Genomic DNA, 17,919 nt, shown 5'->3' on the forward strand with positions numbered 1-17,919 from the left:
AGAATTTCAATTAAACCCTTACAAGAGAAATCGTTTAACATCACGATTATTGAAACAGATTTAACGAGTCAGATTATTAGACACCAAATTTGTTTCAGATCATCTATAAAATTCATACAAATGTCCAAGTGTCGCAACGACCTCTCATAACGCTAGCAAAGTTTTAGCCTCGCACAAAAACTATTTTTACGACAACAATAAAGGAATCAATAACGTTTGGAATGTTGGACAATGATAACATTTTACAGCATATTAAACTTTAAACAATCGGAATTCAGACAATCACTTCATTGAAAAATTATTCAACACAATCGCTTATCAGGAGCAACTAGATTTCATCAACAATTAGGGGGAAATTACGGTACCAAAATATATACTAGCACACCAAAGGTTTATTTCTTTGGAGTCTGAAACAAAATATACGAGAGAGAATGTTTCTTACAAAATTCAAGGAATGACAAAAGATAATTTGATAGGTTTTAAGTTAAGCACGCTGAAACAATTAATTGAGAGAGCAGTATTTACAAATTATGAAGCTTAATTTTGATGATCATAGAATAAGAATAGATTTTTAGGGTTACATGACATTTTACCCAATGCCAAAATACCCAGTTGGGAGTGAAATAGAAGAGCTAACTTTTATGTTATTGCACGAGTGCTAAGTAGCGACTTTTACGGTTCTTTCCCAATTTAGGATTTCCCCCAAAAAAAACTAGGGGGATCTAAATTAAATCTAGAAAGCTAGGGGGGAATCTAAAAAATGGTGAACACAATTGCAAATAACTCATCCGGGAATTATCTTGTAAGAAGCTGGCATTCTACCTCAGCAATTAGAGATCACACGCCGTTTGGTTATCCAAGTTGATAAAATAAATTCGATAAGTCATTATTCTTGAAGCCAAAAGTGTGCAACATCAAGCTTTCATGTCTAGTCAAACAACTAGCTGCATGGAAAAATAAATTTGGCATTATTAAAAACAATTTTACCATTAAAACTGATGAATTATACTTCACATCTAAATTTGCCGTCATTTTTTTCTGGAGGGAAAATTTTCCCTGGGAAAGAAACGCTTGTTAGCCTGTGAATCAATCAATAGATTAAAAATTTCGGAAAATCTGAGCATAATTTTCAGGTGCTCTTACAGCAGACAGATAATACAGCCCTTTATTACCGAAAAGATCAGATTAAGTGAGATTTAATGAGAGTTAACCTTTTAAATTTATTTAATCAAGTAACGTAGCAAATTCAGTCAACAGAGACGGTTAGTTGGTGCAAAATTTCTCCAGACAATTGAATTTGTATCCTTCACTGTGATTAAAAAATGGACTTTTTCCTATTTTAAAGTTTCCTTGACTTCAAATGGTGGACTACTTGTTCTGTAGGGCTCTCGCCATGAGACAAGCGAATACTGTCAAGACCATTTTGGGTTTCACTTCCACAATGTCATCCGGGAGGGCATAGATCCTAGCACCCACTTTTCGAGCCCAATTGATGGCTAATTTCGCATTGTTCAGCTTCGCCTGGCAAAACAAACAAGTTAAAGGAGTCTAAAATTTCGAAAAGTACCAAAAATTGACAAGAGTGCCACTTTTGACAGTACAGTATAATTAGGGGATCCAGAAATATGGGATGGCGGGTCGCCAATATCTGCGGTAATGGTGAAGGAGGGGGTAAATTTCTTTTGTCCTCGAGGGTGGGCGCGAGACAAAATAGATTTGGGAACAGTCCATTACATTGAAACGACAGAGGAGTCAACGTAGAGTACGTGCCAGCTTATAAAAATTAAGATTACCGTATTTTGATGATATTTACTTTTATTGTAAAATAAATTAAAAATGGATAGTCTTCAAATTGTCAACTGTCAAAGAGCAAGACTCGTGGCTGACCGCTTTCAATTCACCAATAGAGAAATGATAGTTCTAAATGCTATTTCAGTTTAACCAATAGAAAACTTGTATTTCTTACAAAACTGTTTCCGTTGATTCAGTACGTTTTTTATATAATGACTGACCAATGTACACATGTAACTAAACATAATTAACGTGTTTCAATTTTTTCTCTTCCACTCAGGAAGGCAATTATGTAAACTTGAATTATGCAAATGGAAGCAAATATTTGCTTTTTTTCCGTGTTTCAAACATGAAAAAAATATTTGGTTCATACACATTTGAAAGGAAAATTAAAGCATTTCCTTACCATGCTACACTCTTCCGTTTTCGACGCTTTTGTTTATAAATAGCTGTTGACTAAAGAGATAATTAAGCGTTTCATGTGAACTAGTAAACAAACGTCACCATTGCTGTTCAATATTGCAGCGTTGTGTGCATTATTGTGCATTTGGAGGATGGATGTTCCATGTTTTTCAGAAAAAACTGCAGCCTCTCTTCTCTAAAACGTTTACCACTTAGAAAAGTTCAATAAAATTTAACTTTATGCATTCACGAACAAATCCAAAGTGAATAAATAAAGTTGTTACCAACAAGAAGGTTTTAAATAGAAACTATTATCAACAGTTTGCTATCGTCAACATTTCCCAAATTTTGCGTGTTTTCCAACAAATATGCTACATTAGCTCGACTTTTAAAGGGAGAGCGAGTTTTAAATAAGCAAAGCAGAGCACACTAAAACAGGGGTAGTGACTTCAAAGCAACAGCGGCAGTGGTACAAATTATGAACAGAACTGTAATTGAGACACCAAATGCACAGCTACCATAATGTCGAATGCAACTTGTGTACTAGGAGCTACAAAGTAATGTCTGTTCGATTACACAAACCTTGTACTATAAAACAGTTAACAAAAGCATATCTAACGTGTTAATTGTTAACATGATGCAAACAAATAGCTGTTTTGATACTAAAAACAAGCGTGAAATGATTAGAAACAATTTTACCATGCAAAATATATGACACAGCTAAACCCGCATTCTAATTTGAAACTAATCTTCAAAAGCAAAGCTTTTTCAAAGCCCGTCAGTTTACATGTGGGATTTGGAACTCAACGTTTAGAAAGCACAACTGTATAATTCCTACTAATTAATTTTTATGAAATCTATAACCTCAGCTGAGCTGTTAATTGGTCAGGTCAACTTTGCAGCTTTGAGAAACCGTACATTACAATTTAGAAAAATTGGTCTTGTTGCACCTATAAACATAGCCGGCAGATTGCCGTAAAATAAAAGCCGTTGACGCGCTAGACGCACACCGTGGTTTAAACAGAAAAAAGAAAAAAGAAGAGATAGAAATTAACAAAAAATTTTCCTACATTTCAAATATCGTTCTAATTCAATGTGCAGTTTCAGTTAGATTTAAAACCTATACATAATTCAGCTTCTAAACTGAATGGTATTAAGCTTAATACAAATATCAGCTAGCAATCGCTCTAATAAACTTTGGTAACCTAAATGCACTTAAAGAGCAGGCTTTATCAGTTTATGCAGTTTCTTTTGAATTGCTCTTTTTACTTTGACCGTAATTACTACATTGCGTAATTCAATGCGTGAAGGAATTTAAAATCCATTCAGTTGAAACAATTAGTGAAGTGAGTCAGAAATCAAGCGTGAAAACCGTGACTTATGTAAAACGAAAAACGTGATCAAAATGTAAAGCAAATTAAAAATGAAAGCGCTTAAATAATCGCCGTTGAGAGGCTGACGGTGGCTTTTAATTATACTTTTGAAAAATAGATTGCCTGAAATCTTCAACAACATACCCGGCGGGATTGATTCCCAAACCCCCTATTGGGATTGAAAGAAAAACATTTGTAGTACAAAGAAAATATTTTTAACGTGCGAGCTATTGTTACAGGATTTTGTGGTAGAGATATACTCTTGTTTCCTAATGAGAGGATACTGGGGTTGGTATAACAACCAATAAAAAACGTTTGTGCCTGTAACTAAGAATAATTAGAACGGAGTTCAAATTCTTGGCTTCTAAAACTGATTTTTAGTTTCATCCCGTTTGCATTTTTTCTTCAGCTCCTCGATAAGGACTCTGTTCATTTTCGAATGCTTTGCTGTTTAAAAGCACTGCGAGAAGAATGAGAGAACAGTAAAACTAGCTTAAAGAATTCAAAAAGATGTCAAGCGAAATTTTGATCTAAGGTAAAGCGAAAATTCTGTTTTGTGAAGTAAAAATCCATAGTAGGACAAATTTCCGCAAGTAAACAAAAAAATAATAGAGAGAAAGCAAATATTTGCTTTCCGTCAAAAATCATCAATTCGATCTGATTTCAAAAATCATGAAAATGTACAAAGAGATCTTTATAAAGAGAACCCCTATACAATTCAAACTCATCGAATTGTAGAAAAATTATGACATCTATAAAACCCTTGAGATGAAGGCAGCTATTAAAATAGAAAGGACAATCAATATGATCAAGAAGCATAGAAGTTTGATATGTTAAAAAAAGTTCCAAAATTGGTATCAGTGTCCTGAGAAAAACATACGTCGGAAGAATTGCTCTGTGAGAGCTCTAATTGATAGCAGCCTGCTTCGATCGCGGGAAGGAGCATGGAGGAGCAGGGGGCTCAGACACGTTTACTAAGGTGCTGCAGAAGACGTCATTGGAGGTTTTTATATAACACTATTAAGATTTGAATAGAAAATAGAAATCAATTTCGTCGAACTTTCACGTGACTTTTTGTAGTAAACGGTCACCTTTTGAATTCAGGTGTACAAAATAGCTCTTGCAGTATCTGTTCTAAATTTAACCAAGAAGACATCAATTTGAGAAGCATAGCCGGCATATTTCAAAACATTGTTCTAATTCAGTGTGCAGTTTCAGTTAGAGTCTGAACCTATCCTTACTTAGGCTTCTAAACTGAAGGGTATTAATCTTTATACTAATATCAGCTAGCAATCGCTATAATGAACTTTGATGACCTAGTTCACACAGAGCCGGCAGACTGCCAGAAAATAGCCGCGATAAACGCTTGTGGCCTTCCATGAATTGAAACACTAAAGAAACAAGATAGGCCGATTGACCAAAAGTCCTTAAGTAGACCAATAGATTTTTTGGGTTAGATAAGTACTTCCAATTTTATGACACGTACGGTCTATAAGAAAAAAGCTCAAAAAAGCTTTCTCAAAACTGATATTCGAAATCAAAAACTCAGACTAAAAAAAAGACTAATACTCAAGAATTAGGGCATATAAGTATGGCACTAGTTAGATGCGCACAATTGATTTTTAACGAGTAAAAGTTCATAAAAAATTAAGTTCCATAAGTTAGTTCAGAAGTCAATTTTTGAGTGAGGTAAGTCACGCAATTGACTAAAAGCAGAAAAGACGTCACGAACAAAACTTTCACCGCAAAGCAGTAGAAGTCACTGAAGTCATTGAAAAAGTCAATTCCGAGAAGTCAGGGTAAGACGAAACAGAAATCTGTTAGACGATAAAAAAAATTTACTAGCGCAATAAAAGCCACCTGGAATTGCTGACGCGGCTATTAAAAAGAATTAATGACCGGGTTTTATCGGTTTCTCCCGTTTCTTTTGATTCGCTCTTTTGACATTGACCGTATTCGAGAATTACGTAATTCAATGCTTGAAAGAAGTTAAAATCCATTCAGTTCAAACAGTGAGTGAAGTACGTCGGAAGTCAAACGTGAAAATCGTGCCTTATATGAAACGAAAAAGGCGATCAAAGGGAAAAGCGAATTGAAAAAGGAGAGCGCCTAAATAATAGCCGTTTGACAGGCTGACGGCGGCTATTAATAAAGCAAACTTTGAAAAAAAATCCAAACATACCCGGCAGATTGCGAAAAACAGCCTAGGTTGATTGGGATTGAAAGAATAGAAGATATAAAAATTGAGATTGATTGATTGGGATTGAAAGAATAGAAAATAAAAATTTTGTACAAAAACATTTTTAAGTCCGATTTATTTTGATGGCATTTTGTAGTTGAACATACTTCTGATTCTTAGAGAGAAGCTACAGGGACTACTATCAATACCAATAAGCATATGAGATGGTAACTAAGACTTATAGGAACGACGTTCAAATAGCGGGCATCTAAAATTGGGCTTTATGGGTTTATCCCGTTTCTATTTCTGACTTCAATTTTTTATACTGACTTTGTTCATTTTGAATTGCTTTGCTGAGCAACTGATGTTCAAAATCACTTTTAGCAGAATGAGAGAAGAGAGAAACTAGCCTAGAGAAGTCAAAAAGATTTCACGCAAAATGAGGTAAAGCGAAACATTTTTTCGACGAAGTAAAAAAAACATAGCAGGACAAGTCCTGACATACAATTCAAAGAATTTTCATTGACTAAACAAAAAACGAGACCTAGAACGTACTATGAGTGGATTGGAAAAACTATTGCAAAAAACAGATGAATTTTTTTAAAAAATCCATGTCAAAATGCCGCATGGGAACAAAAAAGCCACTAGCGAGAAATAAAAATTTGGGTCAAACAAAAAACTAGGCATAGAATGAACTATGAATGGATTGGGAAAACGCTTTAGAAAAAAGCCAATCCAAAAAATCGAAAAACAGTAAAAATCAGAGTGAAATTGCCGCATGTGAACAAAACCACTAGCGAGAAAGCGAATTTCTGTTCGAACACCGTTTTCTCACTCTACTTTAAACTTAGAGCAAAAAAATTCCACGCCGCAAAATCACTCGCTTTTTCGCTCCACTTCCTGTTTCGGCGTGATCAAAATCACTACTCCAATTTGACTTCAAAAATCATGAAAATGTGTGAACAGATCTTAAAAAAAAGAGACAGCGCCCCAATACAATTCAAATTCTTTGAATTGAAAAAAATTAGGAGCGCTATAATAGCCGGCTGAGAAGATGAGGGTGGCTATTAATCAAACATAGCCGGCAGATTGCCGGAATAGCTGCGAAATAGACTTGCGTGCCGTAAAATACAGATGGAAAAAGATACAGAAGTGAGTTGATAATAGTTATCGCCGCCGCCTATAAAACAAGTTTATTTCAAAGGAGGTTGTTTTTGGGTGCAAAAAAAATTTCCCTGTCGCGTCTCGAACCGGCGATCTCCGGATTAGCAGCCAGTCGCCTTAACCACTCGGCTGTCGGACCTTCGAATCTGTTTTCTTACAATCAACTTTGTTTTAGGAACAGATTCTGTTTCTGAATAACCGCAATTTAGGTCACGCAGAAAGCGTGAAATAAAGCTCGAAAAAGCCATTTAAGCAGTGACGAGACAGAATGTTCTAGAACAAATGTAAAACGAAAATGAAGCGTCAGACGACGAAACAAAAAAAAACCAAGAGCACCGCAAAATAGCTACGCTCAGCTTACAGCTTCGCAGCTATAAAAAAGATTTATAGCACATCCACTATCTGAGCTGAAGAATTAGCTGGCAAATGAAAAATCGACGAACATTCTGCTAAGGTATTAAAATTCAAGTCCTACCGCAACAGATCAACTCGGCTATCACCCTTCTAACGCAATAAAAGCTCAGAAAGAACGAAATACCGAATGACTTCGATACAACTCGATATTTCTGTTATAACTCTCTTGAAATGTATACTACACTGTCCCAATAACTCTAATAGATCTCGCAAAACTCAGGAATTATTCTTACCTCAGAGTCAGTGCCACAGTCTAGATTGACAAGAGTGTAGTCCACAACTTTGGGCTTGATACAGTCGATCAGATCAATGATGGCCAATGAGTTGCATATGGTGGAGTCTTTGAAACTGGAGATGGACGTCTGTTTTCCACTAGACGAGAGCTAATGAAACAAATCGTTTTAAAAATTTTGAATTTTATCATTTCAGTTTTCAGATAAAGATTTATAAAATTGATGTACAATTGAACTGATTGTAAACACGTATAATATACCAAAAATTATTTAGTAGCCTATTTAACTCCAACATTTGAATAAGAGTGTGTTTGCATCAACAGTTTTGGCCGAAATATTCAACTGTTAAATTGGATGTATACTGATGTATGTGAAATACAACCGACTAACGTCGAGCGAATTAATCTCAAACGACCGCCCAGCGGTTTTCCTTGTCAGTAGCTAGCTAAATTTTAGTGAGGCTAGCTTCAGCTTAATTGAAGGAGTGTGAGGTGAGCGCAACAGGGGAGGGGGTCTGATGGGGGACAACAGTGTGGGAGGGCAACGGTGGGGGAGGGGTATTTGGCTGCACGGGGAACTTACGGCCTGAACCATGTGCACGGGTGTTGATGGGGGGGGGGGGGGGGGGGGGGTGAGTGAGGGGGCTATCAGAACCGCCTTTCACACCATAAGTCTCCAAAACAGATTCTGTGAATCGCATACTTGGAGACTAGTGAGCTGGCTCTAAGAGCACTTAATGCCCGCTTGGCGCTACCTGTTTATCGCGTTTTTGAGGACGAAAAGTCAAAAGCGTCAGACGAAAAATCGGTCAAGCGAAAAATCGCATATAAAGACCGACAGGACTAATATAATTGCTAGATTTCGTTTGAGAGCAATTAATCAGTTACATGCAATTGAAAAAAAGTCATTTTTTCGACAATTTCTCTATTGATTTTCATTGGTATCAAAACAGACTTATGGACAAATACAACAAAAATTGACACCAGAGGACAAAGTTTTAAATCTTTTATATTATACTAAAGTTGAATTAAATCTATTCTCATAAAAAGATCTGGTAAAAATTTGACGGTACAATTCAATTCTAACCTTATTATTCGTAAACTCAATGATAGACTTGTCAATATCTTTCTGTTGATCACCCCCACCGTCTTCGCTAGCCTTCTCTAATGACTGGAGTATCTTCCCAGTGTACGCTCTCATCAGCTGCCAAATTAGCCCCAATTTCAACGTGTTATCCTCTTCACTCTGATCGAATAAATTGTCACCACCGATACCTACAATTTTCAGTTTCAATCCTTTTGCGTATGTTACTGCGTATTGACAGTTCTGTCGTTTGTAGATCTCCATTTTGATCGGGGGCTTTGATATCTTTTTCCATTCTACGACTCCGGGTGATATGTGATCTTCGATCTGTAATACGAAAATGATAACTCAAATTCTTGACCGATCCGATGTCAATCTTAATTTTATAAATTCGTTCGTAGACAACGAAAAGAGTAATAGGATAACATCAGAAAAATGCTCCTCGATCAAACTATAGTAGGTTTTTCAGTCATTCATTGAAAGACAAGGTTAAAACGACAAAGCAAAGCACCTCTATCGAGGGAAAAAAGTAATACGGCAATACAATCAATTTTCAGGCACTTCGTTGTATACGAAAAAGCCGTCAGATATTAAAAATGCTTAATATTGCAGGAATTAATTAATTAAAGAGTTACAGAAGTGAACTAAAATCTAATAATATAAAGGACTCTTGACGCTGCTAGAACTATTTAAACAAAACTCCTGATCAAACTATCATAAAAAATTGGAGCATTTCTTGGAAAATTTAAGATCTAGGCACCTTTTTAACTTCACTTTTGTGACTAAAGTGCAGATGCGATTTGGTTGAGTAAGATACTTCACAGGCAATGAACTAAGTACACCACTCACCAAAAATTCAAGTTAAAAAATTTCAAGAAGAAAGTCTACAGAACAGATTAAACAGTTGTACAAAAAACTGTTTTCACGAGATCAACCCACATCACTCAAAAATGGAGAAATCAAGAGGAAAAAAGTCACTCAAGGAGTCAAAGAACTTTTTAGAACAAAAGCGCAAAAACGGTCAAGCATGACACACGTGTACAATAATTGCCCACACTAACGTTGGATAAAATGCTCTGGAGCGACAATCGTGGCAATTTAATTTTGAAGGTGGTTAACTTGAAAAATTTTCAGGGATTCAAGAAAACCGTATCGAGAGGGGTTCGAACACGCAAGCACTGAAACAGGGGCTTGTGCTTTTAACCATTCAGCTCTACCAGCTTTGATACTTCCTCGCTTAAAATCGGAATGAGAGCAATTTAGATCACGCAAAAATTAAGTCGTGCGAAAAAGTCACTTGAGCAAAGAATGGGAATGTTCTAGAACAAAAGCGGTTAATCGCAAAAACGGCCAAAATCAAGTTAAAACAAACCGACTAATGTCGGAAAAATTGCTCTCCAACGACAAGCGGGTGGAAAAACTTACCTTTGCTATGCTGCAACCGATTTTATATTAGCAACAAGCTTTACTTCGGAGTGAGAGCAATAGAGATCACTCAAAAATGAAGAACGGAAGCGTGAAAAAGTCACTTGAGAAGTCGAAGAATGTTCGCAGAAAAGCGCAAAATGGTCAAGCAAAAAATTTGCATAAAAAAGAACAATACGTTTACCATAATTGCCATGAACTTCGTTCAAGAGCAATTAAAGACACACGTTTACAATAATTGCCTCAAACTTTGTTCGAGAGCAATTAAAAGCATGATTAGTTTTCGAGGTTAATTTTCCTATTTTGTGAATTTGATAAGCTTTAAGCACAAATTATACTGACCAAAACCTATTATACAATTCCTTCTAGCCAAAGCTGTCTAAAATCCATATCTGAATCACAAAGGTTCTTATAAAAAAGTGACGAAATCAGGGCTAACAAAGAATCAATTCTTGCACTAACCTAAGTTTCTCTTTTAATAATTTTATCTACTTTGTACTCTTCATGGGGAAGGTGAACTCACGAGCCATGTACTACATTAGAGTTAACTACGGAGTTTCGAAAAGTCATGTATATAATAGGTCTAAGGGTACATAACTATGAAATAGAAAATCAGAAGACATGAACAATTATTATTCAGCTGAAAAGATATCGCAGAGAATCAATTTTCCTATTCTAATCCAAAAACTGATAGAAAACTAATACTTACTTTGGTTTGTTAAAACACCAACCAGAACTTAGCATTGGACGGCCATTGCTTTGCAGCTATAATAAAATCAAGTTTGACCCGTTTTTAAGAAGCAGTCCTTAAAGCCCCAACGTAGGTTGGATGCAATTGAGCTCATAATTCTGAATGAAGCTAAATTCAGTCACAAACTTTCTAATCACAGTCATATTAAGATTTAATGCGCTTACAATTTGTTTCTGTTAGATTTCATAATTTAACACTAACTGCAAGAATGGCGAGGCCGTCTCTCACATCGTAGTAAAGATGGTTAACAAATGGAATCGACAGACCCAGACTGTTGATCCAGTTTCGGAATGCTAAAACAACACTAGATCAAGCAAAGAACTAATATTACACAATTCTCCATTTCCTCGTAAGAACTTGTTATAAATGTGGAAGTCTTCGAAATCTTAGTACATACAAAACATCAAGCTCTTTTCTCCGTGAAGCTGTCTGTGTGAGGATGAGCTTTTACTCAACCATAGCTTCAGGTTGACCATAGCCTTACCAATGTTGGCTGCAATAATGGTACCACGACGAAAGAAAAAATGGAGACCCATATCTCAGGCGAAAAAAAAGTGGCCGAAGTCAATTTGACATAAAACGGAAGCGACCCTAATTTCTAAATAATTGCATAAAGTAGCTTGCATTAGGACCAATCGCAAATCAGGGTTTATCGCTAAGGCGGTTTTTGAGAAAATTTGGTTTCTGGAGTGAATCTTGAGTATTTAAGCTGCTGAGCTCTCTACGCACTCGATATTAGAGTTAATCGCCATACCAGAAATCTAGTTCTGGACAGGTTATTTCCACTGTACTAACTTTTCTCTTCCCTGGTCTCTTCAACTAGTGAGTCTGTCAGAAGAGGTCCCTTTACACTGTCCAGAGCAGGATACATGTTGAACAAATTGGCCACAAATGCCAAATTCAATTTAGGATTCCCTTCCACAATATCCTATAAAAAACGAATTATCATATAATTCCGTCTTTTCAAATATAAATCAGAAAATAAGATGTTGCTACCAAGGAACTATTGCTACAAATGCTATACAAATTTATTTATTATTGCGTTGCCTAGAAAGCGATAGATGATAGCTGCGATAGCTTTGCAGACCTGTATTCTCAAAATTAAATAAAAGGAGACCTCAATAAAAGTTTTAAACAGTTTTTTTTTCGTATTGCTCAGTTGTCGTCACTTGATTTAAACCCATGCACTGCTACGCCGCTTGTCGGAAAATACCCGCCATTGATTCTCATGCCACCTATTGCAATTGAAGCAAGCAAAAAAATGGTTGTTTTACAAAAAATGACAAAAGTGGCACTGCCTCTTTTTTGCTAGTTAGGCACTCCTAGTTACTTAATCAGAGAACTAAGGGATCAGTATTACTGGGAATAAGCATTAGACCTGTTAATTAAGACTCATTAAAACAAAGTTCAAATACTGCGCATCTAAAAGTGGTCTTCATGCGGAGCTTACTCAGCAGGTACTAAACTTCACTGAAAGTTTAAGGGAATAGGTAGCTCACACAGTAGCTAAAAGATGGATTTCCACCAGAGGGTAAGCTGGTAAATCCGATCGGTAAAACCTTGACGGCACAAGTCACAACCCTTGTTGGACGACAACACGACTCATCATTTCACTACACAACCGAGTATGACACATCCAGCATATTTCTGCTACAATTCACAAATTCGGTTTTAAAACTCTTAACCCCGGATGGATGTAGCAGTGGAAATACTGGATGTACACCTCCAACCAATCAGAGACTGAGAAGACATTATTCTCTTATATTAAGCGCATGCTCCACTAACTCTAGTCAGTCTGTCAGTTTAGATACACCGAGTGTATACACTTGACTCTGGTGCTATACTGTATTACCACCGTATTAATAGAAGTTTATCTGTGTTTTACAGAGTCGGTTAGTCTTAGAGATAGAGGTAAGCCTACTTCGCGCGCAGAAATAAGTAGCCCTAGCTCTTCCTCCTTTGAGGCTGTAGAAGGAGCCCACCTTGGGTCTGCCTTACTTTGCTGAGCAAGTGATATGAAATAGCACATCCATCAGAATGAACCTAGCCTAAAGAAGCCAAAAAGATGCACCCAAGATAACCAAAAAGCTGCATAATTAGTCAATGCGAAACGAAATTTTGTTTCACGAAGTAAAAACAGCCGGTAGACTCAGTAACCGACACGAAGTAAAACCCGACTTATACCGTGGCCAATTACTCACTTGAACAATCTATTTATTTCATTATCTAATTCATTATAAGAAAGAAAAAACTGACTATCAATTTAGAAGGGGCATATCTTAGAAATATTTCATGGGTGCAAAAAACTCTCGACCCCACAAGGGTTCGGTCCCAGACCAACAGGATAACGGTCGAACAACAGCAACAAAATTTTTCAGTTATCCTATACAGAAGGCCCTGGGTGCACATAGAATTAAAAAAAGAGATTAAAGGGATTAGAGTCAAATATGCAATGATCACAAGTAACCGAATTGATTTCAAGCCAAGATTGCAAAGGCTAGTAGATTACTGGAAATTAACAAAAAAGACTGTTTTCTTTTTTTTTAAAGAATATGAAATAGGTGTATTCTTGATAGACTTGCTGACCAGGCAAAACGCTGTCCTCTAAACATAGCCGGCAGATTGCCGGAAAAAAGCCGCGATAGACGCTTGTGGCCTTCCATGAATTGAAACAACTAAAGGAATATGATAGAGATCGACCACCAGTGCTTTAATAGACCACTGGACTTTTTGGGTTATATTCGGACGGAAAATTTTATGACACATATGGTCTATAAGTAAAAAGCCCTAAAAGAGCTTTTTCAAAATTGACATTCGAAATCAAAAACTCAAGACTAACAAACATAACCGGCTAACGTCGGGCTAATTGCTCTCAAGCGACCCGCGATTGGTTGGCTTCGTCAGTAGCTAGCCACGATTAAGCGAGGCTAGCTTTAGCTTGATTCCACTCTGTAACTTTCAGTTTTCCAGCCATGTTAGTAAATAAATCAAATAAAAATCAGATACAAATGATAACAAAACAAGAAAAGCGGCAAAATTTCACAGTGAAAATGTTCAAAACTTTTTTCTCTGAAGTTATGTCAAGTAACCAATCTGCAAATCTTGAAAAGCTTCGTTGGCCAGTAACAATCGCTAAACTCAAGATTTTAAAATCTTCAAAACCATTTCATTGTCTCAAGAGACTATCCAGTATCCCTATTTCAAGCTTTAAATAGTTTCACTGGCTCATTAACATCTATAAACTTGAAACATTATAATTCTCCGAAAATTTGAATAAATAAGTTTTATCAATAACATTGCTAAAGCTGGAGTCATTAAAACATTGATAACCATTCTAATAACCCTAGAAACTATGGAACAGCTTCAGATCAAGCCTTGGAGGAGGTCCCTAGGACCCTGGTGCCGGAAAAAAGGATCAAAAAACGCAATTTTTTTTATAAATTGCTGATATTAAAATCTTGAAAAACATTCCATTACATCTAGAAGCTATGCAGTAACCTATAATCAAACCCTAGGAGGTTATGTGGCTCTTGGGACTGGAGAAACCTAAAAAATGACCAAAATTCAAAAAATCTGAAAAATTGCAAATTGCATTAAAAAAGAGCTTTTCAAAATTGATATTCAAAATCAAAAACTCAAGACTAACAAACATAACCGGCTAACGTCGGGCAAATTGCTCTCAAGCGACCCGCGATTGGTTGGCTTCGTCAGTAGCTAGCCACGATTAAGCGAGGCTAGCTTTAGCTTGATTCCACTCTGTAACTTTCAGTTTTCCAGCCATGTTAGTAAATAAATCAAATAAAAATCTGATACAAATGATAACAAAACAAGAAAAGCGGCAAAATTTCACAGTGAAAATGTTCAAAACTTTTTTCTCTGAAGTTATGTCAAGTAACCAATCTGCAAATCTTGAAAAGCTTCGTTGGCCAGTAACAATCGCTAAACTCAAGATTTTAAAATCTTCAAAACCATTTCATTGTCTCAAGAGACTATCCAGTATCCCTATTTCAAGCTTTAAATAGTTTCACTGGCTCATTAACATCTATAAACTTGAAACATTATAATTCTCCGAAAATTTGAATAAATAAGTTTTATCAATAACATTGCTAAAGCTGGAGTCATTAAAACATTGATAACCATTCTAATAACCCTAGAAACTATGGAACAGCTTCAGATCAAGCCTTGGAGGAGGTCCCTAGGACCCTGGTGCCGGAAAAAAGGATCAAAAAACGCAATTTTTTTTATAAATTGCTGATATTAAAATCTTGAAAAACATTCCATTACATCTAGAAGCTATGCAGTAACCTATAATCAAACCCTAGGAGGTTATGTGGCTCTTGGGACTGGAGAAACCTAAAAAATGACCAAAATTCAAAAAATCTGAAAAATTGCAAATTGCATTAAAAAAGAGCTTTTTCAAAATTGATATTCAAAATCAAAAACTCAAGACTAACAAACATAACCGGCTAACGTCGGGCAAATTGCTCTCAAGCGACCCGCGATTGGTTGGCTTCGTCAGTAGCTAGCCACGATTAAGCGAGGCTAGCTTTAGCTTGATTCCACTCTGTAACTTTCAGTTTTCCAGCCATGTTAGTAAATAAATCAAATAAAAATCTGATTCAAAATATAACAAAACAAGAAAAGCGGCAAAATTTCGCAGTGAAAATGTTCAAAACTTTTTTCTCTGGAGTTATGTCAAGTAACCAATCTGCAAATCTTGAAAAGCTTCGTTGGCCAGTAACAATCGCTAAACTCAAGATTTTAAAATCTTCAAAACCATTTCATTGTCTCAAGAGACTATCCAGTATCCCTATTTCAAGCTTTAAATAGTTTCACTGGCTCATTAACATCTATAAACTTGAAACATTATAATTCTCCGAAAATTTGAATAAATAAGTTTTATCAATAACATTGCTAAAGCTGGAGTCATTAAAACATTGATAACCATTCTAATAACCCTAGAAACTATGGAACAGCTTCAGATCAAGCCTTGGAGGAGGTCCCTAGGACCCTGGTGCCGGAAAAAAGGATCAAAAAACGCAATTTTTTTTTACAAATTGTTGATATTAAAATCTTGAAAAACATTCCATTACATCTAGAAGCTATGCAGTAACCTATAATCAAACCCTAGGAGGTTATGTGGCTCTTGGGACTGGAGAAACCTAAAAAATGACCAAAATTCAAAAAATCTGAAAAACTGCAAATTGCATTAAAAACTGCTAAAAATTGTGATAAAAGTTGAAAACTAATCCATAGATGAAAAACATTTTCAAGTAACTTATTATCGAACCCTAACGGAGATTTTCTGTTCGGCTGTAAAACCTGAATAATGACGAAAACTTTTTTTTAATGCTAAAATTCGTGATGCGAAATTTTGAAAACCATTCCATTACATCTAGAGACTATACAGTAACTTTTTATCACACCCTAGATCAGGTTCCTTAGCTCTTGAGGCTGGAGGAACCCCCCATAAAAAATGACCAAAAATTTTAGAAAATCTTGAAAAAATTGCAAATTCATCAAAAAATTGCTAAAAATTGCGATATTAAAATTTGAAAACAATCCCATGGCCAATAAAAACTTTTAAACAACGTATTATCAAACCCTTAAGGAGGTTTTCTGGCCCCTAGGTCTGGAAAACTTGAATAAGGACGGTAAATGTAAAAAAAAATTGCAACTTTTTTTAAAATGCCAAACTTCGAGATGATAAAATGTTGAAAACCATTTCATGACCACTAGAAGCTATGCAATTAACTATTATAAACCCAAGAGGAGGTTTCCTGGCTCCTGAAGCTGGAAAAAAATTGAAAATTGAAAAAATCTTAAAATTGCCAAGTTTTATAAAAAATTGATAAAATTTGTCATAAAAAATTGAAAGCTATTCCAAAGCAAATAAAAAATTTTCAGTTACTTATTATCAAATTCTTAAGGACATTTGCTGGCCCCTGCGGCTGGACTAATGAAAAATGTGAAAAATGAAAAAAATTGGGCGTTTGGCAAAAAAAACGCTAAAATTGGTGATGTTAAAATGCTGAAACCACTCCATTACCACTAGAAACTATGCAGTAACCTATTATAAAACCCTAGAAGAGATTCCTCAACACCTAGAGCTCACAAAAATTAAAAAATGAAAAAATTTTCAATGAGCTTGAAAAAAATTGTGAAAATTAGTATAAAATTGCGTGTTTTGAGCGATCGGTTGTTCGTCAGTAGCCACGTGGGGGGGGGGGCACCGGGGGGCTGATGGGGAGGGAGGGGATGGGGGTGAACAACAATGGGGTGGGAGCAACAGCAAGGTGGGGGGTGAGGGGTCAAAGGTGGGGGTGACTTCAACCTCTAAGAACCACCCTTCAGACCATAAGTATAAGTCTCCAAAACGGTTTGGGCTGAAACAGAGCTGAAAGGCTCTAAGAGCACTCAATGCACGCTGGGCGCTACCTGTTTATCCCGTTTTTAAAGACTAAAAGTCAAAAGCGTCAGACGAAAAATCGGTCAAGAAAAAAAATCGCATAAAAAAGACCGAAAGGACTAATATAATTGATAAAAACTTCGTTTGAGAGCAATTAATCCAGTATTAGGGCAAATAACTTTGGCACTGCTTAGATGCACACTATTAACTAGTAAAGGTTCATAAAATTTAAAGTTCCATAAGTGAGTTGAGGAGTCATTTTTTTAGTGAGGTAAGTCAAGCAATTGACCTTAAAGCAGTAGAAGTCATTGAAAAAGTCAATTCCAAGAAATCAGGTTGTAAGAATCATCGATGGAGCAAAGAAAAAACATAGCATGACAAGTCCTGAAATACAATTCAAAGAATTGAAAGAAAAACTCAGAAGTACTCTACCTGACCAGCAGATCCATTGAACAATGCCATCCTTGAATAAACACACACAAAATAATCTCAAAAAATTGAGAAACAATCAAACAAACTAAACTAAAATATACGCATTGCTAAAACTGAAGCTTTTCAATCTCAGGCAAAATTTTTTCCCTTTAAAAATATTTATCTAAAAATACGTTCAAAACCGATTTTGTTTCTGAAATCGGTCCAGTAGTATATCTGCAAGACCTGAAAAAATTCATTGGCCCTTGAAGATCGATTAACTC

The 17,919-nt window shown here is 36.0% G+C and overlaps 1 protein-coding gene across 2 annotated transcripts in view; it reads right to left on the reverse strand.

The window, feature by feature from the left end:
• Positions 1-1,030: 1,030 nt before the first annotated feature.
• The window catches only part of LOC142353693 (plastin-3-like), a 577,871-nt gene continuing 560,982 nt past the window's right edge, over positions 1,031-17,919 (reverse strand). For both annotated transcript variants that reach the window (XM_075406010.1, XM_075406009.1), the window contains 5 exons: positions 11,611-11,743; positions 11,017-11,108; positions 8,643-8,966; positions 7,557-7,706; positions 1,031-1,521 (listed from right to left, as the gene is read on the reverse strand). In XM_075406010.1, the coding sequence (XP_075262125.1) occupies positions 1,369-1,521; positions 7,557-7,706; positions 8,643-8,966; positions 11,017-11,108; positions 11,611-11,743 (852 nt within the window). In that variant the 3' untranslated portion in view covers positions 1,031-1,368. The remainder of the gene's footprint in view (positions 1,522-7,556; positions 7,707-8,642; positions 8,967-11,016; positions 11,109-11,610; positions 11,744-17,919) is intronic.

Source organism: Convolutriloba macropyga, chromosome 14 (assembly GCF_964194025.1).
Source record: "Convolutriloba macropyga chromosome 14, txConMacr16.3, whole genome shotgun sequence".
Taxonomy (NCBI): domain Eukaryota; kingdom Metazoa; phylum Xenacoelomorpha; order Acoela; family Convolutidae; genus Convolutriloba; species Convolutriloba macropyga.